The sequence below is a fragment of the Cucurbita maxima genome, unplaced genomic scaffold (assembly GCF_002738345.1).
Source record: "Cucurbita maxima cultivar Rimu unplaced genomic scaffold, Cmax_1.0 Cma_Scf00048, whole genome shotgun sequence".
NCBI classification, from domain to species: domain Eukaryota; kingdom Viridiplantae; phylum Streptophyta; class Magnoliopsida; order Cucurbitales; family Cucurbitaceae; genus Cucurbita; species Cucurbita maxima.
In genome coordinates, this window is record NW_019272064.1 from 218,054 (window position 1) to 240,263 (window position 22,210).

At 34.3% G+C, this 22,210-nt stretch overlaps 2 protein-coding genes and 6 non-coding genes across 8 annotated transcripts; all 8 read right to left on the reverse strand.

Moving 5' to 3' along the window:
- Positions 1-5: 5 nt before the first annotated feature.
- On the reverse strand, positions 6-78 carry TRNAR-UCU. The gene has a single exon. It is a non-coding gene; the product is annotated as a tRNA-Arg (tRNA).
- A 74-nt stretch (positions 79-152) lies between these two features.
- Positions 153-226, reverse strand: TRNAI-AAU. The gene has a single exon. It is a non-coding gene; the product is annotated as a tRNA-Ile (tRNA).
- A 72-nt stretch (positions 227-298) lies between these two features.
- On the reverse strand, positions 299-372 carry TRNAI-AAU. The gene has a single exon. It is a non-coding gene; the product is annotated as a tRNA-Ile (tRNA).
- Positions 373-444: 72 nt separating this feature from the next.
- Positions 445-518, reverse strand: TRNAI-AAU. The gene has a single exon. It is a non-coding gene; the product is annotated as a tRNA-Ile (tRNA).
- Positions 519-592: 74 nt separating this feature from the next.
- TRNAI-AAU lies at positions 593-666 on the reverse strand. Its single transcript has one exon. It is a non-coding gene; the product is annotated as a tRNA-Ile (tRNA).
- A 74-nt stretch (positions 667-740) lies between these two features.
- On the reverse strand, positions 741-814 carry TRNAI-AAU. The gene has a single exon. It is a non-coding gene; the product is annotated as a tRNA-Ile (tRNA).
- A 2,545-nt stretch (positions 815-3,359) lies between these two features.
- Positions 3,360-5,071, reverse strand: LOC111470925 (allene oxide synthase 3-like). The gene is made up of 2 exons (XM_023116576.1): positions 4,297-5,071; positions 3,360-4,193 (listed from the first exon to the last, which is right to left on the reverse strand). Exons 1-2 carry the CDS (start codon positions 5,034-5,036, stop codon positions 3,494-3,496), a joined length of 1,440 nt encoding a protein of 479 aa, XP_022972344.1. The 5' UTR covers positions 5,037-5,071; the 3' UTR covers positions 3,360-3,493.
- Positions 5,072-8,310: 3,239 nt separating this feature from the next.
- Positions 8,311-12,875, reverse strand: LOC111470936 (proteasome assembly chaperone 2). The gene is made up of 7 exons (XM_023116592.1): positions 12,737-12,875; positions 10,762-10,927; positions 10,545-10,603; positions 10,000-10,118; positions 9,461-9,698; positions 9,256-9,367; positions 8,311-8,628 (listed from the first exon to the last, which is right to left on the reverse strand). Exons 1-7 carry the CDS (start codon positions 12,794-12,796, stop codon positions 8,549-8,551), a joined length of 834 nt encoding a protein of 277 aa, XP_022972360.1. The 5' UTR covers positions 12,797-12,875; the 3' UTR covers positions 8,311-8,548.
- Between the last annotated feature and the right edge of the window lie 9,335 nt (positions 12,876-22,210).

Consider the following 22,210-nt stretch of genomic DNA (forward strand, 5'->3'; position numbering starts at 1 on the left):
AATACCACGCCCGGTGGGACTCGAACCCACAATCGCTTGATTAGAAGTCAAGCGCCTTATCCATTAGGCCACGAGCGCTTGTTGGTCAGTCATTCTACACACAAAAATTAATTAAAATAACATAATTAAAATTATTGGAAAAAAGCAAAAGATGGCCCATGCAGGTTTCGAACCTGCGACCTTCGCGTTATTAGCACGACGCTCTAACCAACTGAGCTAATAGGCCAATTTGACAACATTTTAAAATAATATCTTTTTGTTCAACTTTTTTATATTATAAATAAAAAGTAGAAAATTTTGGCCCATGCAGGTTTCGAACCTGCGACCTTCGCGTTATTAGCACGACGCTCTAACCAACTGAGCTAATAGGCCAATTTGACAACATTTTAAAATAATATCTTTTTGTTCAACTTTTTTATATTATAAATAAAAAGTAGAAAATTTTGGCCCATGCAGGTTTCGAACCTGCGACCTTCGCGTTATTAGCACGACGCTCTAACCAACTGAGCTAATAGGCCAATTTGNCAACATTTTAAAATAATGTTTTCTTGTTCAAGTTTTTTATATTATAAATAAAAAAAGTAGTAAATTTTGGCCCATGCAGGTTTCGAACCTGCGACCTTCGCGTTATTAGCACGACGCTCTAACCAACTGAGCTAATAGGCCAATTTGACAACATTTTAAAATAATGTTTTCTTGTTCAAGTTTTTTATATTATAAATAAAAAAAGTAGTAAATTTTGGCCCATGCAGGTTTCGAACCTGCGACCTTCGCGTTATTAGCACGACGCTCTAACCAACTGAGCTAATAGGCCAATTTGATAACATTTTAAGCTATTATTTAATTGTTCAAGTTTTAAATAATTGAATTCGTGTTATTAACAGCTAGGCCACTCAGATGTCCGGTAAGCCATGAGCGGACCAGCAGAGCTAATAAACCAATTGATATTAATTAATGGTTTATTTTAATATCTATTTAATTTTAATGATTACATCTATTTTATTTATTTTCAAATATTTAATTTAAATTTATAATCGAATATTCAAATTTTTAGAAATTATTTTTTAAGAATTATAAGAGAATAAATAAAAAAAAAATTTATGAAATTAAATTAAAAAATTAGTTTTAAGAAAATCGATTAACAATCCAATTCATAAAATTTTTCTCATCTGAATTCGGTAACTTCATAATCCAATTCAAACGGTACAAATCGGGTTAGGTTGATCCAACGTCTATACTATGTGCTTGTAAGAACCCGACACAAACGTACATGAGCAACACACGCAAAATCTGATATATTTCTTTAAGCATAAAAATTGTTACGAGTCATCTTTTGTTTGATTGCTAGTTGTTTCCGATACTTTTCATTTCTAATTTCTTTTATGATTTTAGTCGTTTCGATCATATCCAATCATCTTATTTTGGTTACAATTCAAAGGTAACCAATTACTTGAACCAATTTTCTTCTTTGAAAATCGTCAAATTTCATGTATTTATTGCAAAAAGAGATTTGTGTGGTTTGTTCATATAAATGAAAAGAAAATTGGTCTTCGAAAGCGACTTCTAAGTTCTACCTATCTTTATGTTCGGTTTGAAATCGACATCTTTTCAAAGACTTTGATGTCTATTCGGCTGACTTTTAAGCATCTCTTAAAACAATTATATTCTCGAATAAACCTTTTATAAATTGACATCGATAACTCTCTTAATAATTAAAGTTTTTTTTTCAATTCAGTGACAAAAAACGTGTTATTAAAGTCATAATTTATACAATTAAGGGTATTAATGTAATTTTTCAAAAATTTAGGGATATTATTTAAACGTTTAATGCAAGTTTTTTTTTTTTTTTTTTTTTTTAATTTAAGAATAGGAATGAAACTTTGGAACGTTCATTGTTCGATTGAATGCTATTTTATATAATTTAACTAAATCTTTTGAAACTCGCAAATTTCAACGAAAATTCAAATCTGGTACTGTTTTAGACATATATTGTACGGTAACTTGAAATTTCGAGTTGTTGGATAGGTGACCCGAATGACCTAAATAGAGTTTACAATTTAACCTAATCCAACCATCTATTTTTGGGTCGGGGTAAAATCAACTCAAATATCAAATATTCTCGAGTTTCTATCATTATTGCCATATGTAACAAAAATAAGATAGAGCTGAGTTAAGTTATATTTTCGGGGGGATCGGGTTGACCTAACAAAAAAAACTCCAACTAGGGAAACGAACTCAAATTTCAATTTTTTAAACATTCAAGCTAAACTAAACAAAAACAAAATCGAACCACCTGACTTTTAGATAGTCCAGATTATCGGAGTCATATTAATAAACACACCTAAACATATTATTGGGAGCCAATTATTAAATTTAATAATTATCGAAGCTAAAATATTTCTCAAATTAAAAAATATTATTAGTTTATTAATAAAATAATCTTTAAATATAACGTGTTGTTTCGTGTTAATTAAATAATTAAACAATAATGACATATTAAATTAAGAAGTGTCTATCCATTAGCGCTAAACCATGTGGGCTTAATTTTTAAAAAAGTTGGATTAATTAATTTCTTGATCTAATACAATAAATATTATATTTTTTTAAAAGTAGATTAAAATAAATTTCCTATATTAATTTTTAAAAAATGTATTTTTCTTATTTTTTAAAAATTAATCCCTTAAAAAAATTGGAAAAAAAAACGGGAAACGAGCGAAACATCTCGACTAATAGAAAAAAAGACATTGTCCGTAACATAGATCCCTTAAATATTACTTTGGGGGTCCAACGTTTTCACTAGCACAATGTTCGGAGTCTGGCTCTAATACCATTTATAATAACCCAAGCCCACAACTACGTTTTGGCCCATTACGTATCGCCGTCAATCTTACAGTTTTAAGACGCGTCTACTAGGGAGAGGTTTCCACACCCTTTAAGAAATATTTTGTTTTCCTCTCCAACTTATGTAGGATCTCGAATGAATAAAAGGAATTTGTTTTTCCGTCGTCCTATCCCTCGTTATTGAGTTATCGACTACCACCGACCACCATCACCACTACTTATCATGGCATCGAGCGCCATTTTCTTACTCCACCCTTGTCATGGAGGCGTAAGAAATAAGAGACGTACAAAAAAAATTGTTAAAATGTTATTTCATTTTAGTTTTTATATTTTAACGGTCCAAATTTAACCTATCACTCTAAATTTGTGATGCAAAGTAAATTGAAGTATATGAATGAATTGAGACGAGGAGAGTTTATCTTAATCTATACTAATTTTATTAAATTAAAATTATAATAATAATAAAAAAAAAAAAGATGAAGATAAACTTAAACTTTACTTATTTATTATTATAAAAATTAAACCAAACAAAAGCAAAGTTTATAAATTAATAATTAAAATTACAATACAAACGTTAATTATTTATTTTCTTACTACACAAACAATCCAGTGCGCTCAGGTACACAGAAACCCGGTGAATCGTTGACGGCGATTAGGCTTTGGTCAACGATTTCACCTTAACGGACCAACCCAACGACGACTGAGTTCCCTCGACGGTGAACGTGTCGTAACGGAGGAAAAGCTCCGCCAAAACTACTCTGGACACCAGCACCACCAGATCCCTCGCCGGACACTGCTTATTCTCCGCCGTCGGCTCCTCCGTCTCCCGGCCATTTGACCAGTAAACATACTTTAAAAGCTTCTCCCCTTCCTCTCCGACGAACCTCTCGCCGATAAACTCCTCCGGCTTCTCAAACACCTTCGGATCTCTAGTGGCGATGGGCTGGTATCCAAAAATCATCTCCCCTTTCTTGATCTCGAAAGCCGAATCGTGGCTCTCGATTATAATGTCCTGTTTCGCCTTCGCGTACTGGTACGGCACCGGCGGGTCGATTCTCAGAACCTCGTACACGACGGATTTCAGTAAACTCATGTTCTCTATGGCGGTGAATGTTAGTCCTCTGTTTTCCTTCACGGCGGCTCTGATTTCTCCAGCGAGTTTCCGGTGAAGCTCCTTACCGGCGGATCCGACCCAGTTTAGTATAATTGGTAACAACACTTTCATTCCGGCGTATGCGTTGAATCCGGCCAAGAACACTAAATTGTGACATGCTTTCTCTCTGTTTATCCCCTGTTTTTCGGCTTCGTTTAGAAATGTCTCCGACGACTCGTAAAATGCATCGTAAAGCTTCCTGTAAAAGAAACCCATTTTCTGATTTCGATTTTGGATGATTTCTAGTAATATAAAGCTAAGAAATAGCGTTTTATTTCATTGATTTTTCTCTGTTTCTTTACCTGTAAGCGTTCTTGACGAGCGCGAACGGCAGAGGGAAGGTATGGATGATGAGATCTTCAAAGCAGCTGAGGAATTTGGGCAAACCCAGAGTGGCTAATGGAGCGAGCTGCATGATAAGCCATCGATCAACCAAACTGTGTCCATTCGAGCCGAGTTTCTCACCGGGTTTTCCATCGGAGAGCAACCGGAAAATGAAGTCAAACGACGCCGCATCGGAAACAGAGTTGAAATCAGCGGCGTTAGTCTTTTCCAATTCTTTTTCCAGCTTACTAAACATCTCCGACACGGAGGTTCGAAACAGAGGGATGAATTTGTCGTGACGAGAGGCGAGGAATTTGAGGAAGTGACGTTTGAGAACAGAGTGCTCTGTTTCCGACGGGTCTAAAAAAGCGCAGGTTCGAATTCCGCCGGTGAAGGAGACGGAGGGCATGTAAGTTCCGTCGAGAACATTCCGTTTCTCAACCTTAGTAGTATCGAAAAGGATCGGAAAGCTCCGGGCGTCGAGGAGGACGATGACTCTGGAATCTGAGGAGATGAAGGGGCCCGGTGGCATGTTGGTTCGGAACACGGTGGAGCCGTATTGGGCCATTCGAGATCGGAAGAACTTTTCTCTACCCTGAAAGTAGAAGTAATCATAGCGAGATTTGATGGGTCCGAAGAAGGGGAGGCCATAGCCGCCGGGGATGGGTTTCAGAGACGGGGGAGCCGGTGGATGCTCTGAGGAAGAAGATGAAGTCATTTTCTTTTAGTAAAGGGAAAGCTAAGCTGGCTTGAATGGATGAAGCATGTTTAAATATATTTTAAAATTTTATTTATTTATTATAAAATGGATAATTATTGTTGAATTATGTTCGTATTTATATATAATATGGTCGATGAAGGAACATTTTTCCGATAGAGACGAGGATTGTTGTCTTCGTCTATATTGCCACGTGAAACTATAATGAATATCTGTATATTACTTTTTAAATTTTTATTTTAGTTCTTGAATTTTTTAAACCTAATCATATTACTCTCCAATTCACCTCAGACCAATCAATCGAATATTGATTAATACGTAATCGAGCTAACACTACTTGAAAATGAAAATGGCTCTTCGGCTCATAAATGAAATGTTAACCCTAAACATGATTTCACAAAAAAAAACTTCCATTAATATTTTAAACCTTTTTTAAAAAATGACCAAAATACCCTTATCGTATTTTATTTCAAAAATACCCATGAAAGTTAAAAGAGTACTATTTACCGTGTTAAAACATGCCCGTAAAACATGGGGGAATGCATTGTTATTAAAGCATGGTGGACCAGTAGGCATGTGTACTCAACGTGTCGTAACTCTATATGGGTATCATTCGTGTTTGAATGAGATTTAAATAAGGATAAATTATATTTCCACGAGCTATGTTTGTATCTAATTCCAACATTTAACACGTTAACATTATTAGGGTCAACTTTTGTTGGTTGGATGGGTCGTTGAGTTAAGGTTAGACTTCTTTCTGTTCTTATTTTTTTCAATTACCAAATGATTTTCTCGTTCACGCTCTCTCTCACTCTCGGTTTTGGCCAAAATGGATCAATTTCAAAAGTTTTAGTGAGTAACGAGACAATGGTTCATTTCGGTTTCACCCCTTGTGTTGTAATATTAGACTCTAACTTTGGATAGTTAATTATGCTTGGATTAGGTTCAAAATGTTTGAGCGAGAATTAGGGGTAAATTTGGATTATGAAATGTTTTCGATAAACACTTTAAGACTTTTTGGAGTAAAATTACAAAATTTGTTTGGGTCTCCAATATTGAGTTAATCTCGATGGTAAATGTAAGAGCTCAAGCACACATATGTATCGCCGTCAGCTTACTGTTTTAAAACGCGTATATTAGAGAGAGGTTTTCACACCTTTATAATGAAGGTTTCGTTCCCTTCTCCAACCAATGTGTGATCTCATAATCCATCCCCTTGGAGGCTCAGTGTCTTCGTTGGCACACCTCTCAGTGTCTGTCTCTGATACCATTTGTAACAGTCAAAGTACATCGCTAGCATATATTGTCTGATTTAGCCCGTTACATATCACTGTCAGTTTCACGATTTTATAAGGAGGGGTTTTCACACCCTTATAAGGAATATTTCGTTCCCCTCTTCAACCGATATGAAATCTCATAGTAAAGTTCTATTTGATAATTCAACTCAAACCGTACCAATTAGGATGGATTGATTAGATTCTTTGATTTACGGAGTCCTTTAAACACTTAATCGAATTTAGTTCTTTGTTTGATTCATAACATGTGAATATTCATTTTAGCCGCCGGTTTTTTTTTTGTCATCACTAAGCAATTATTTCATTGATTACTTGAACAAGTTTTCCTTTGCCTTGCCTATGATAGGACCACATTACGTATATAAAATTACTCCACAAACTAACACGGGTTTTTCTAGCATGTTTTGCTCTCGCTCATATGCAATGTTACCCAACATAGAATTTGTCCAAGCCAAACAAGTTACGTTTTGAAGTTTTTATAATTGAGTCACGGGAAAGAATAAATTATTTTTTAGTCTTTTTTAACTATCATATCTTCAATATTACTTTCACTCGAATATATATGGTCTTGGTTCATTGATATACTCATTTACTCGAGCATCACATTACATATTTATCCTCTCAACACCGTGTTGCCAATAGTTATAAGATCGTTGTTATAGATGTTGTAGCGGTTTTTAGCCATTGCCTTAGACTAAGAAAATCATTACTAAAAACCTATTTTGTCGAAGATTTAGAAATTTGTTAATTTACCATTGAAATATGTCCAAATTAAATTCATTTATAAATACAAGAAAGGTTAAATATGATGTTTTTTTTTTTTTTTAATAATGAGACAAAATTAATTTAATCTTTATAAGATTGATCAAGATTCTATTAAGATTATCATATTAATAAACATTTTTTATTTTCATATTATTATTATTATTATTTTCTTTTTTGAGAAAAATTCACACTTACAATTATTCCAATTATTCTTTAAATTATTATTTTTTTGTAATATTAGGCCAAATAATACAATTATTCTTTAAATTATTATTTTTTGTAATATTAGGCCAAATAATTTATTATTTGGCAGGCCCGAGGAGAGATTATAATAAGAAATGCATTTTTTAAATATTGAAAATGGCACGTTTGAAAGTGAAATTATAATATTATATGTTTAATAAATAAATAAATTATAATACTGTTTTCAAAAGGCAATGCCTTTAATAAAGATTTCCAGATCCAAATCTATCCACTTTAAATACCAAATAATGTAATTTTCTACATTTTTTATTTCTAAATGAATATTATATTTTTGCTCTTTAATAAAAAGTTTAAATCACATTTGACATTATTGTGGCAATTTGTATTTTTTTTTAATAAATATTTAATAAATTTAACTCTAATAAAACTTAACTAACAGTAATCATAACGAAAAAGACACTAAATTACTCGGGAACAAGGTAATAGCTCTTTTCCTAGAGAGTTTGTTCCAATTTTTTAGCCCAGGAGTTTGGAATCAGCAAGAGAGAAAGAGAAACGTTCGTGTAGCCTCTTGGAGTGTTTGTTGTGCTAAGGGTTGTATTCCCCAGAAGCACGTCAGTCGCATAGGGCGATTGGACCAAGTCGAGTAAAAAAGGCATTGATGACTCAAGGTTAATATAAAAAGGAGAGTGCTCCTACATTGGAAAGTCTAGATCATACTTAAATGATTTCCAATATAGCACTAAACTTTACCCGAGAATTTTGCCATTAAATTGATAGGACGAAAAAATCTATTTTAATAGTTACCTAAAATTTCGACGTTGTATTTAATAAGTTTTTGAACTTCAATCGTGCATCTAACATGTCCTTACCATTTCTAACATACTATCCCCGTCCCTAGTCCAGTCCTGTTTAGCTAACAAAAAGAAATTTCTCTCCACTGCCTTCCTCGATAGGTTAAATGAACATTTCGCCACACAAAGAATCCAAGACATAAAATTTCTGATACGTGGTTAAGAAAAGTACAGATTTAATCAACATTTTATCTAAAATACGTTTAGAACTGCAATTACTGTATGAATATACGACTCCAAGACAGAAAATTTCTGATTTCAAATGGATTGAAGTAGAATAGTTAACCAAAAGGGGAGAAGCATTCACCTGTTATGGTTGAGAGGTCCTTTCATTTCTTCTTTACAGATCAATTTCTTCAACTGGGCACTTGTGATTCATTCTACCCATCCTTGTCTAGAAGATGGACAGATCTGGCGGTGGTCCATAAACAGACTTCCAAGAAAACGGGACTTGCCATTGAATGCCTTCGCCACCTGAATACAAAATCAGAAGAGATGTGACACAAAGGTTTTACAGCAAACATCAGTAGTTAAGATTCCACAAAACCCTTCTTATTATGTTTGAAACACAGAAAGAAAGCTTCCAAAAAGCCCGCCGTTTAGGAAAGTATGTTCAAAAGGGATAAAGAGAGATAACAAGGAATACTTCACAAATCACATTTTTTTTTTAACTCAACAACATGTGGGGTTGGGGTAATTCGAACGTTTGACCTCTTTGCCAAGAGTTTATGTCTAAACCTTTTGAGCTAGGTTGATCAGTGCAAAACATAGTTTTCAAAATTACAAAATGATTATGTATAATGTAATAAGCAGGTAGAAATATAATGCCACCACGTCAGTTATGTTGGAAAGAAAACCCAAGAGATGGACCTTAAAGATATATATGTAACCGCTCAAGCCCACGCTATGGCCCGTTATGTATCACCGTCAGCCTCACAGTTTTAAAACACATCTGCTAGGTATAAGTTTCCACACCCTTATAAAGGGTGTTTGGTTCTCCTCCCAACCGATGTGGGATCTCACAGTATAAGTAAAGATGACTCATGCCAACTAATGATATATCAGATTTAAAAACATTGGCAGGTGAAGCCATGAGATTACCGGGACTCAGACCCAGAAGTTTGCCCGTTGCCTCAGCCAAATTGAAAGCATCAGCTATGTTGTCTCCTTCTGAACAATAACAAAATAAGCAGGTGACCTTCACACCTTTGGCCTTGACACCACAACAAACATAAGTGCCATTAGAAAATTTTGAAGAAAAATTTAATGTCTGACGTCTGATGATGATGTTATTTCAAGGTTGTACCTTCAAAAAAGTAAAGAGAGAGGCAAATGGTAGACTTGGGAGGTAGTCTCCCTCCTCCAACTCCTCATCAAAAGGCAGGTCATCCTCCGGGGTAGCCTTGGCTTCAGTTAACGTGCTAAGATATTTCCATCGTCGCTGCTGTGGGTCGTATTCCTGCAGCCTTCTCCATCCCATTTGTTCACACTTGTCATCAGTTCCGTCATCATTGGTGCTAGAAAGATAATGAATCTGCGAGCCACTGATATGCATCAAAAGACCAAATTAATAACCATGGAATGACAGTTAATTGGTCAGGCTTGCTGTATGCAAAGAACAAGCAATGGAATTCAAGTATTTTACAAGTAACTTTGGGAAGATAATAGTTTTGGCAAACCATCCAGCCGAATTAATGTACAGTCCTAGAATCATAGTCCTACAAGACAAGGCTTAGATATTTATGGTGGGAGTTACTTCGGTTTATGAAATAATGCTTCATTGCCTTACGAGACTAAATAAGATTCTGCGACTGGAAAATGTTAAAAGAGGTACCAAAAAAATACCTTGACGTATCAATTTGTTGCCACCTTCCAAAATCTAAGCTAGAAAGCAGAACAACATGCATCTTCCCATAAGTTGCAATAAAATCAGCCAAGTTCTTTGCAAAATCGACCATTTTCCCCTGCTTGAACAAATCACAATTCAATTTAAAAATACTAATTATTGATGCCACCAACGCAAAGAAAAGAAGTTCACAAACCGAAGAGCAGTACTATCATCTCCTCGAGATAACAAAAAAGGGATAACACTAGACTAGTATATCTCCCTTGCTATGTTCTCTCTCTGAAATCTTAATTGGACTGGCGATACTTGAACTGCCTTCTAAAGGTAAATTTATACTTTGAGATGATACAACCATTACTCAAGATACAGTACGATACTTGTTTATGAAATTCTGCAGAAATTAGCCAGAAGGCACTATATAGCTCTTTTATAAGTTCAGGCATTATATACTTTTTACACACAATTGGTGAAAAGAACGAGTAAGCAAAAGTACATGGCCAATTGTGATAAAATATGTAAATACGACTGGGGTGTTGAAACTTGCCTTGATAACAGGTGACCTTTGCTGGACAAGGGTCACTGCATTAGATGTTGATTCATAAACTGAAACCAATTTAAAAAAAAAAAAAAAAAAGTTAATGCATAAACTCGAGTTACCAGAAGACAGAAGAAATCGATATAACAAAGCTAGTGTTGATATTACAAATTCCAATACCACTTCAAGAAATTTTAAAAATAAATTACTACCAAGCAAGACAGACCTTCAAGAGGGAGGGCAAGCTCCCCATGGGGAAATGGCTCATAAGCATTATTACCAATACAAGGCAGAACAAAAGGGTCATCCAAATAACCAATTCTTGTTGCACTCATTGTGGAAACCAACAGGTCCACTGCTAACTGCCCCACATTCCCAATTGACAATGCTGGCTGAATGAATCAATAACCAAAATAAAATACACAATTAGTTTAAAAACAAAAGGATAGCCACTTTCTGAAGTTTAGAAAATACATTGAACGAGCAAGCACAACATGTTTAACGAAATTCAAATTCAAAGAATTTCGAATTCGAAGAGTCATTGGTATATTGATTCAAAAGTTTGATTATTTATAAGTTATGATGAATATTCTGGTGGCATTGCCACAAATTTACATAAAAAACTTGACTAGAAATGTATTGTGACGAGGTCCACTAGGCCATAAGGAAGTACTTTATTCATATTGGTGGAGGAGTTAGGTGGAATAGAGGTCATCGTCAAGACTCTCTTGGTGGAAGTTCCCTAACAAAGAAAACACTCAAATACAAAGATGGTTAAACTAACACTAAAAAAAATTCTGTAAACTCCCAAATGAGTTACAAAGATAGATTGTTAAAGGGGAGTTGGGAGTTGAGCATTACCAACATTATAAAGATACAGTTTCCAACATCAACCCTGTTAGCACCACGATGGGGCTCTTGAGAGTTAAGGAATGCCCACTACCCAGTTTTTTTCTTTATGAATTGAGGAGACAGCTGGGTCTATAACATACATACAATCTGTAGTGTCCACGACTTAAAATGGTAAAATGGGCAGGAATATTGTGATTCCAAGGCTGATAGTTAAGATAAACGTGATCGTAGTAGAATATTACTGACTGGCCTAGTTTTCTACAAATCTAAAATTTCTTTGAGTTTCTGGAAAATGTTCAATTGAACTTTCTGGACCTTTATATTAGAAAGCTCATCAATTTGGTTCCAGCAAGCTGCAACTTAACTCCAAATTTTTATTCTCCAATCCAAATGCATAACTTATATGTGGGCTACTTATGCATCCAAGAAATTGCTTGTCAAAACTTCCAAGATATCTTAGACGGCCTGTAGTAGTAAAAATTTCACCAATTGCCTCCAACTCATTTGCTATGTCATTGCTTCTGCCTAGATATGCTAGCCATGCTGCCCTTCGAGAACTGTGTAGCTGTTCCTTAGTTCAATAGTTGAAAGCTGGTATAGTTAATTCTTATTTTCTCAACAATGCATCCATATTTCAGTTCCAGAAGAAAATCCACAATCCTCAAATGGCACCTTCCGTACATGTCACCATCTATTAGGCCTCCAATTGTAAATGATTATGCAAGATAAGGCAAAAAAGGAAATGGGTTTTGTAAGTAGTTAGCTACCTAGGCGAGGAAATAAATGCCGGCTACGAGGTCATGAATATAAACCATACACATGATACTCATCATTGCTCAGGCTGTTCTTCAGAATCAGCTTGAGTGGGTTCTGTTTATCACATGTTCAAGACCATGACATGATTATTCCAGACCATATAAGTCTTCTGGTCAAGTTTGACAGGAAAGGGCTGGGCTAAAGGGATGGTAGGACCAAATTACATGAACACATGCCCTTCCATGAATGGGCAATGCCTGCAAGTAACAACTTATTGTAGAAACACAACAAAAATTCTCGTCGTGTTAAGAGGAATATAAACTAAAAAACTCATCAAATCACAACAGTAGCAGAAGATTAACTATTTGGCTTATTAACACAATCAGCCACATAAACCTTCACCCTCCTTTCGAGCTCTATGAACAATTAATAGCAAGCCGAATTAGATTTCCATTTTCCTTCCTATTTTCTAGGAATTTCATAAACATTCAAACCACTCGAAGCTAATACGATGCAAAAATCTTCTGCTAGATTGATTAATTGATAGAAAGGCAAAACGATGAAAAGAAGAAGAAGCTCAGAAAAGAACGAACCAGAATCAGAGTGGAGCTCTTGCCATGAACTTGCTTTCCTTCTTCGAGAAAAAATTCCATTGTCGTAGAAAACACCACGAAATCCGGCGGGCCAAACACTTAATTTTGAGAATTTCACAGTGCTCCGTCGTGGAGGTTTTCTTGAGCTTGAAGAAGAAGAAACTGGAGATGGACTTTGGGCCCGTAATCTCCTAATTCACAGCCCATTTATAGTTATAGGGTTCGTTGGGCTAAAACTTGTGGCCCAAGTCTTGTAATGTCTTTATTAGATAAATTATCAAACGATTAATTAAGAAATAATGTCCATTTAATTCAGAAAGAATTGGTGTTGGTCTATGGGATAGTCTTCGCTCTTAAACGTGACTACGTCACAAAGGAATGTTCGGGCCATCAGGTGCCGAGTCCAGATTTTAGATCCTAAACATCGGTCGTTACAAGTTTTTAAGAATTTAAGTAACAATAAGTGATGGTCTTCAAAGTGCACAAAGAACTCGTGTCAGTCTGTGGAAATAGTCTTCACTTTTAGAAATGAGGAGCAAGTAACGTGACTGTGTCACGAAAGAATGTCGGGCGATCAGGTGCCGAATCCAAATTTTGAATCCTAGACATGGGTCGTTACAATTTTTTAAGAATTTAAGAAACAATAAGTGATGGTTTTAAAAGTGCACAAAGAACTCGTGTCAATCTATGGAGATAGTTTTCACTCTTAGAAATGAGGAGTAAATAACGTGACCATATCACAAGGGAATGTCGGGGCGATTAGGTGCCGAATTCAGATTTCGAATCCTACACCTGGGTCGTTACAATTTTTTAAGAAATTAAGAAACAATAAGTGATGGGTTTTGAAAGTGCACAAAGACTTCGTGTCAGTATGTGGAGATAGTTTTCACTTTTAAAAACGATGAGTAAGTAACGTGAGCATGTCACTATAGAATGTCGGGGGGATCAGGTGTCAAATCCATATTTTGAATCCTAGACATAGGTCGTTATAGTTTTTTAAGAATTTAAAAAACAATAAGTGATGGGTTTTGAAAGTGTTCAAAGACCTCGTGTCGGTATGTGGAAATAGTTTTCACTTTTAGAAACGAGGAGTAAGTAATGTGGCTATGTCACAAGAGAATGTCGGGGCGATCCGGTGTCAAATCTAGATTCCGAATCTTAGACAGGGGTCGTTACAACTTTTTAAGAATTTAAGAAACAATAAGTGATAGTTTTGAAAGTGCACGAACTAAAATATGAACAAAAAAATAGACTAAACCAAAATCGAAAGTACTCGACCGATCAAAGTATAAGTCTTTCTATGACATTTAGGGTACCCACTACCCTTTCAAGACAAGGACATTGAGGTTAATGTCCGTGTAAGTGTAGAAAAAAGTGGTGAAACAATTATACGCGTGTATGGTGGGTTTGTAAGTGAGGATCCTACTTTTTTAAACCTTACCTATCCTAGGTTCCAGAGGTGTGTACTATTGATTGGGCTAACATCAAAGGAATTCAAGGTCCTCGACGTGGCAACGTTTGAAAAGTCTATGATATTCGAGAAAATGTTCGAAAAAGATTGGTACAATATAATAGTTTGACAAAGAAATCGTAAAAGTATATTGAATTAACGTTCAATGGATAAGATCGGTGTAATAGCTCGAGTCCACAAATAGTAGATATTGTTCTCTTTGGACTTTCCCTTAAAGTTTTTAAAACGCGTCAGAGGAGAGTTTCACACCCTTGTAAAGAATGTTTTGTTCCCCCTCTCCAACCGACGTGGGATCTCACAATCCACCTCATTTAGGGTCCAACATCCTCACCGACACTCTTTCCTCTCTCTAACCGATGTGGGATCTCACAATCCATCCCCCTTCGTGGCTCAACATCCTCGCAAGCACATCATCCAGTGTCCACCCCCTTTGTGGTTCAACGTCCTCGTTGCTCTCTCCAATTGATGTGGGCTCTCACAATTCACCCTCCTTCAGGACCCAACATCCTCACTGACACACCACCCTGTGTCCACCTCCCTTTGGGGCTCAACGTCCTCATTGGCGCACCACCCAGTGTCTAGCTCTAATACCTTCTTTATAAGAGTGTTGAAACCTCTCCCTAACAGACACGTTTTAAAAACATCGAGGAAAAGTCCAAAGAGAACAATATCTACTAGCGTTAGGCTTAGACCGTTACAGTCGAGGTAGAGAATATGAGTATAATTCCCATCTCCGGCTCCATTTAGCTAACGAAGAGTAATCTCTCCAACTCGTCTAAACAGATCCCAGAGATTAAATAGACATCTCTATCGTATTCATTCGTTTTTACAAATTCCAACCAATATCTAACACACCCATGTTATTCCCCAATATGCCCATACTCCACTAACAAAAAACCTCCACATCTCATATAAAATTCATCTCTTTGACACTAACCCAATTCCCCAATTCAAACAAACTCAAGAACCCTAATTTTGTTTGCCCAATTGTCTTCTTCCTCTTGATGTTTACCCATTACAAACCCTAATCAAAGCCATGTGTAAAAGCACTAACAATGGCTCCCAATACTCAACCTTTCATAATCCTAATCCTACCACTATTCTCTCTTTCCTCTCAGATTGACATCCCACATCGGTTAAGAACGAGAAAGAAACACTCTTTATAAGGGTATGAAAACCTTTCACTAGCCGACACGTTTTAAAACCCTTGAAAAGAAGCCCGAGAGGGAAAGCACAAAGAGGACAATATCTACTAGCAGTGAGCTTGAACCGTTACAGTTTCGTTCTTCCCCATTGGTCTATAATTCTTCAAATATCTCTCTTACACCCTTTTGTGTAGCAGATCCCAGCCAAGTGTTCCCTTATGAATGGGCCATTTTCAAGGAAAATTCCAGACCCTTGTGTTCTTCCCTCTACAAGAAAGTGAAGCATCAGATGCTTTCCACAAAGAACAAAAACAAAAGCTTGGAAAATGATTTCACTTATGCCTATAAGTAAGTGCCCATTGTTTTCAACCTCAAGTTTGTGGGACAGCCAAAAATTTTCCCTTTTGTTCATCAACATTTTCACCATCTCTTCTTCTTTTACTTCTTTTAAGGTTTGTTTGTTTGAATTAAGGAAAGAAAAACAGTGATTCATCCAATGTAATGTAATGATTTAAGGATGTTTTAGACATTGTTTGTCTATGTTCTTACCTAAATATACAAACCCATCTCAAAAAAATTCTATTACGATGTGTATATACGTCAATTTAGAAAAATTTTAATGTTATATTGATGAAAAAGTTTGTTTTTCGGTCAAGATTTGAGTCGGATTTGAAAATGAATTGAAGTTTGTTTTACTCAACAGTTGTGAGGATGAAAACAAAACACGTGAGCTTATGAAAAATAAGGGTTATAATCACTTGTGGGAATGAAAATATTTTTGTATATCGTCGTTTTCATTCTCATTATGATATCAACATTTGTTTTCATGCATGTCTGCCACATTGTTTGTAATGATACGAGATAGGTTTAAAGATGTAGTTTTTATTACGTTTTTTTTTCTGTAATAATTATAGTGTAAAATGAACGGTTGTACTAAGTTTTCTTTTTTGAAAGTCGATACGTCATATCTACAGAAAATGTCATCATGAGCAGAGCTCGGGGAAATTCGGTGAAGTTCGACTTGAGGGGAAAATATACCCTAAAAAGAACCAAAAAAAAACATTTGTGAAGTACTAAAATGACATGTCTATATAAAATGGGTCATTAAATGTTTGAAAATATTTATATATTTGCTTACTACTTTGGATCTTTATTGAAAGATATCAATCATCTTTATTTGTGTGCTTAGAAATTAATGGATATTTTGAGTACTCTATTGCTTTTTTTCTTTTTCTTTTTTGACCACATATTATTAATAATCAAGTTCAATAAAAACACTTAAAAGTCAATTTTGAGCCGGCATAGCTCGGTGTTTCAAGTATTAGAGGTGTTAAAAAAACTCGATGACTCGAAAAATCAGATCAACCTAGCCCAATTTGAGTTTGAGCCGGCATAGCTCGATGTTTCAAGTATTAGAAGTGTTAAAAAATTTGATGACTCGAAAAGTCCGATCAACCTAATCTAATTTGAGTTGGGTTCAAATAAATGAAAACTTTATGAATTAAGTTGTTCACGGGTTTATTTTAAAAATACATTTTTTTCGAAGGTAATTTTTCAAAATATATATTTACATTGAATTACAAATCTTAATTAAATATTTAAAAATAAATAAATAGATATTTTACGAACTAATATTTTTATTTTTATTAAAAACAAAATTTTGAATAAATGTCTCGAACAATTAGGTTGGATCTAAAAATGTTTCAATCCGACCCATTTCAACTTCATTTTTCGTCATTGAACAAACGGACACTTATAGACAAACGTGTTCCAACTACCACCAAACAAAATCGTTACTTACGAAAGCAAGTGCTCGGGATTAGGTTCAATTTGTGAGGACGAAAATGACACACACGAGCTTACGATAACAAGTATATTTTAATCGCGAGTTGTGACAAATGAACACTATTGTGTACTATCATTTTCATAATGTATATTAATGTTAAACATTTATTTTCAATGTCTCCCACATTATGTGTGTAACATTACAAGCAAGCTCAAGATCTATTTTTATGTCGTTTTATCAACCACTTTATAATTCTATTTAAAAAATAATAATAATAAATAAATAAATGGTCGTACAAATTTTCTTTATAAAAAAGAATTAAAAAATTAAAAATAAAATTTGTACTTCGCAAAAAGTAATTGAAAATAAAAGGGCATGAAAAAAAAATCAAATCGTTTATAAAGTTAATTATTAAAATAAAAAATTAAAAAAAAAAAACACAAAAACAAAACATGAGGCTGATTTTTGACAATTTTTATGTACTACTTTGTACCTTGTTAAGGATCTTTTATTTTATTTTATTTTATTTATTATATCAGCTCATATCCACCGGTAGGAGATATTGTTCTCCTCCCTAACTAATGTGGGACATCACAATCTACCGTCTCGTGTCTACCCTCCTTTGGGAGGGGGAACAGCCTGCTCGTTGGCACATAGTCTAGTGTCTGGCTCTGATACCATCTATAACGACGTCCTTACCTCAACGTTCTTACTGGCACACCGTCTCGTGTCTACCCTCCTTCGAGAAACAGCCTCCTCGTTGGCACATAGTTTGGTGTCTGGCTCTGATACCATCTATAATGGCGTCCTTACTGACACACCGTCTCGTGCCTACCCCACTTCGGTGGACAGCCTCTTCGTTGGCACATAGTCTGGTGTTTAGCTCTGATACCATTTATAACGGCGTCCTTACCCCATCGTTCTTATTGGCACACCGTCTCGTGTCTACCCCCCTTCGGGGAACAGCCTCCTCGTTGACGTATAGTCCGGTGTCTGACTCTGATACCATTTATAACGGTATGGTTACCTGTCTCGTGTCTACCCCCTTTGGGGAACAGCCTCCTCGCTGGCACATAGTCTGGTGTCTGGCTCTAATACCATTTATAACGGCTCAGATTCACCGGTAACAGATACTATCCTCTTTGGGCTTTTCCTTTCGGGCTCTCCCTTAAAGCTTTAAAATACGTTTACTAGGGGAAGGTTTCCACACTCTTATAAAAGGTGTTTTGTTCTCCTCCCCAACCAATGTCAGACTTCTATATTTCCCAACCGCTACAATTTCAATCTTTGAGACAAGCATATGACAATTAACAAGATCGACCAAGTTGCATTCCGACACGACGTTGCAACCCATTTGCTCCTATATTTAGTCTCCCCCCTCCCAAGAGAGTGTTCGAGAGGCAATGCGGGAGCAAACGTCATTCATTCATGCTTCATTTAGCAATACATAAGCAACATGTTCGAGGGGTTTACCCATCATATAGCCAAATGCACGGCATCCAAGAGTGTAAACAACCAATACATGTTTTGCAACAGGTATCCGAAGATTTTAGCTACTGAAATTTCTACCAACAAAAACAAATCGCCCCTAAAGTTTTTACTTGAAAAGGTGATCGAGAGAAACCCTAATAATTAAAAATAGCTCGATTTAAATTGCAAAATAAGCCGAAAATTGGTTGAAATTTAGAAATTGTTGTCACACTAATTTAATTCTTGTGCTTCATATCAATACATATATTTATACGATGATGTGTTCAAATTATCACCAAACAAAATCTTAAACCAAGAAATTTTTGGTTATAAAAATAAATTATTGAACATTATTACGAGGAGGAAAATGTTCTATGAGAGAATGAATGTAAGTTTATGTTCCATCATTTTCATCATGTGTACTCATGATGTTAATGTTTTTTTTACTTTACGTCTATAGCAAAAGGCGTTCGTTTAATAAGGATCTTGTATTTATTTTTAAAAATTGTGTTCGTTTAGGGGTGTACATGGTTCGGGTTGGGAGATTTTTTTTTTTTTATTTCACCCAAAAGTTAGGATTGGTTGGATTGGTAACTCAACCCAACCCGAAACTTTTCACAACCTATCCCTATATTTTTGAGTTGGATACATAAATTAATCTATAATTATTAAAAAAAAAATTAATAAAAAAACAACCAGCGAAAATTATAACATATTAACCCAGTTCAATATTGTCATAAAATTAAAGACAACTAAATACTAACATCTTGATAATGGGTTAAAGTAATATAAGGTCATGAAATTAAATAAACAATAAAAATAATTAGGCCTAATTTTTCTTATTTAGTCATTAAAATATTATATTTTAATTAAAAATAAGTGTCACGTCACCCTTCCTTTAATAAGAATATTATTAAATATAACCTCGACCCGAACACAATCTAAATCAACCCTAACCTTGAGGGGTATTTACGTCATTATACTCGCCTCGTATAAAACTATATGACATGCACACTTGTCATCAAAAATAAAATCTAATTAAAATAAGATTTATAGGGTTTTGAATTAATTAAAATAATACATTATTATTCATATTCTTTGCTCCCCATTTTCACAACTATTATTGTCTCCCATTTTTTTATTTAGAAAATATAAATTAAAATATCAAATCATCAAAATGTAACGAATTTAATAATTTTTTTATGGGTTTTATTTAGTTTTTGTATTGGAGACGTGTTTGCAAATTAGTAAACCATAGTATTATTGCTTAATATATTAATATCATGTCAATAATTTTAGGATTTTTTTAATCAAAATATTTGCGTTGAGGTGAGACCCCATATCGATTGGAAATGGGAACGAAACACTACTTATAACAGTATGAAAACCTCTCTCTAGTAGATGTGTTTTAAAACCGTGAGGTTGACGTCGATACATAACAGGTTAAAGCGGACAATATCTACTAACGATGGGTTTTGGTCATTACAAATGGTATTAGAGCTAAACATTGAGTAGTGTGCCAACAAGGACGTTGGCCCCAAGGGGGTAGATTGTGAGATCTCACGTCGGTTGGAGAGAGGAACAAAACAATAATTATAAAAGTATGAAAACATCTCTCTAGTAAACACGTCTTAAAACCGTGAGGTTGACGTCGATACATAACAGGTCAAAACGAACAATATCTACTCGCGATGGATTTGGGTCATTACAAATGGTATCAGAGCTAGACACTGGGCAGTGTGTCAGCAAGGACGTTAGACCCAAGGGGGTAGATTGTGAGATCCCACGTCGGTTGGAGAAGAGAACGAAACATTCATTATAAGGGTATGAAAACCTCTCCCTAGTAAACGCGTTTTAAAACCGTGAGGCTGACGACAATACGTAACGGGCCAAAATAAACAATATCTAGCAGTGAGTTTAGACAGTTAGTATTTGATCAGTGAGATAATATTAATCAAAACTTATAGAGATGAAAAGTACCTATTTTGTTTTGATTGTACGTTAAACTTTAACGTAATTTAATTAAAATAATAAACGATAATTATTAGATATTTTTCATTTCACTAAAAAAAAATATCTTTTTTTTTTAACCTAACAATTGGCTCATAAATATGTTACGTATGCATATTTTGAACTTCAAACCCTAAATATATTATTTAAAATTACTTTTATTTTTAAAATTAATTTTTAAATATACTTTTTGATTTGGAATCTATTATTTAAACAATTATTATCCTTTAAAGATTTTTCAAAAGAGGATATTTTACTTAAAAGATTCTAAAAAGTATTTTAAAAGATTAAACAAAGATATAGTTAGTAAACTATCATAATTTTTAAATTAAAAAAATCATTAAACAAATAATAATAATAATAATAAAGCTTGATTGTGCCACGTGTCCCAAAGAAGAGGGGAATAGGTCTATGATTGTGCCACGTGTCCTCTACACAAAGTTTTTTTCTTTTTAAAAATTTAAATGAGATATTTTATTTTTATAAATTTATTCAATATATATATGATAAAATAATTTGAATATAATCAAACCCGTCTCTTATCATATTTTGATACCTGATAAGAAGCTAATTTTTAATTGAAAATAGGTTCGTAAAAGTAAATATATATTTTTTTAATTAAAAACTTAGCGTAAACTTATACGACACTCTAAAAGTCGAAATCTTTTACTTTAAGGCTCTTTAAAGAATTTCATTAATTTAAGAAAGATTAATTAAATTTGTATAATAAAGAATATTTTTTTTTTATCTTAATTTTTTTAACCTATGAAGGTAGATATGTGGCAGAATTTGATTCGCTTAATTAATTTTAAATTAATTATACTTTAGTAATTATTAAGTCATTGACAATAAATTTAACAAATAAGATAATTAAGATTTTGAAAATAATAATTATCTAACATTTTAAACCGTGAGACTGAAGGCGATATGTAACTGGTCAAAACAGATAACATCTGCTAGCGGTGGGTTTGAGTTGTTATATAGGTGCAGGAAATGTCGGGGCTATTAAAGACCGAATTTGAACTCAAATCTCGGGCAATCTAAACATAGCCAGATGAACGAAGAGTATTACCATCCCACGTCCGATTGTTTAATCTTTCACTTTTGACCCGCCAAATCCCGAGTAAACTATAATAAGTATTTGTTCGTATACAGCTGTTTCATTTAGAATTAAATAATATAATCTTTTTATTTAATGCATGTGACATGTGTAACAATTTGGGCAAGCTCTTGCTTTCATCACCTAATGTTGTTAGGGAACTTAGGCAACAATTTAATTCAACACAAAATATAAAATATAATTAATAATTCTCAATTTAATTAATTTTATTTTAAAAAATTGTGTATTAAATAAATAAATATAGTATTTATAAACTTAAATTAAAAAAAAATAGAAAAAACGAGAATAAAACAAAAAGAAAATGAGGTATAAATATCCTAAGAGGAGATAAAAATAAAAAAATAAATAATATTAATATATTAAAAGTGGGTCCCACAGAAGAAGCCAGGTGTCAGAAAAACGGGACCAATTATCTTGAAATCATTATAGAATTGTCCCGTACCGTTGAATCTTCTCAAGTCACGCTGACGCA

What these genes read in the sequence shown, in the direction of transcription:
- LOC111470925 (XM_023116576.1), bottom strand. Translation starts at nt 5,036, where the DNA reads ATGACTTCATCTTCTTCCTCAGAGCATCCACCGGCTCCCCCGTCTCTG. An exon ending in CTCGTCAAGAACGCTTACAG is followed by an intron (nt 4,194 to 4,296) that starts GTAAAGAAACAG and finishes TTTCTTTTACAG; the next exon opens with GAAGCTTTACGATGCATTTT.
- LOC111470936 (XM_023116592.1), bottom strand. Translation starts at nt 12,796, where the DNA reads ATGGAATTTTTTCTCGAAGAAGGAAAGCAAGTTCATGGCAAGAGCTCC. An exon ending in GCTTGCCCTCCCTCTTGAAG is followed by an intron (nt 10,604 to 10,761) that starts GTCTGTCTTGCT and finishes AATTGGTTTCAG; the next exon opens with TTTATGAATCAACATCTAAT. An exon ending in ACTTCTGGGTCTGAGTCCCG is followed by an intron (nt 8,629 to 9,255) that starts GTAATCTCATGG and finishes TTTTGTATTCAG; the next exon opens with GTGGCGAAGGCATTCAATGG.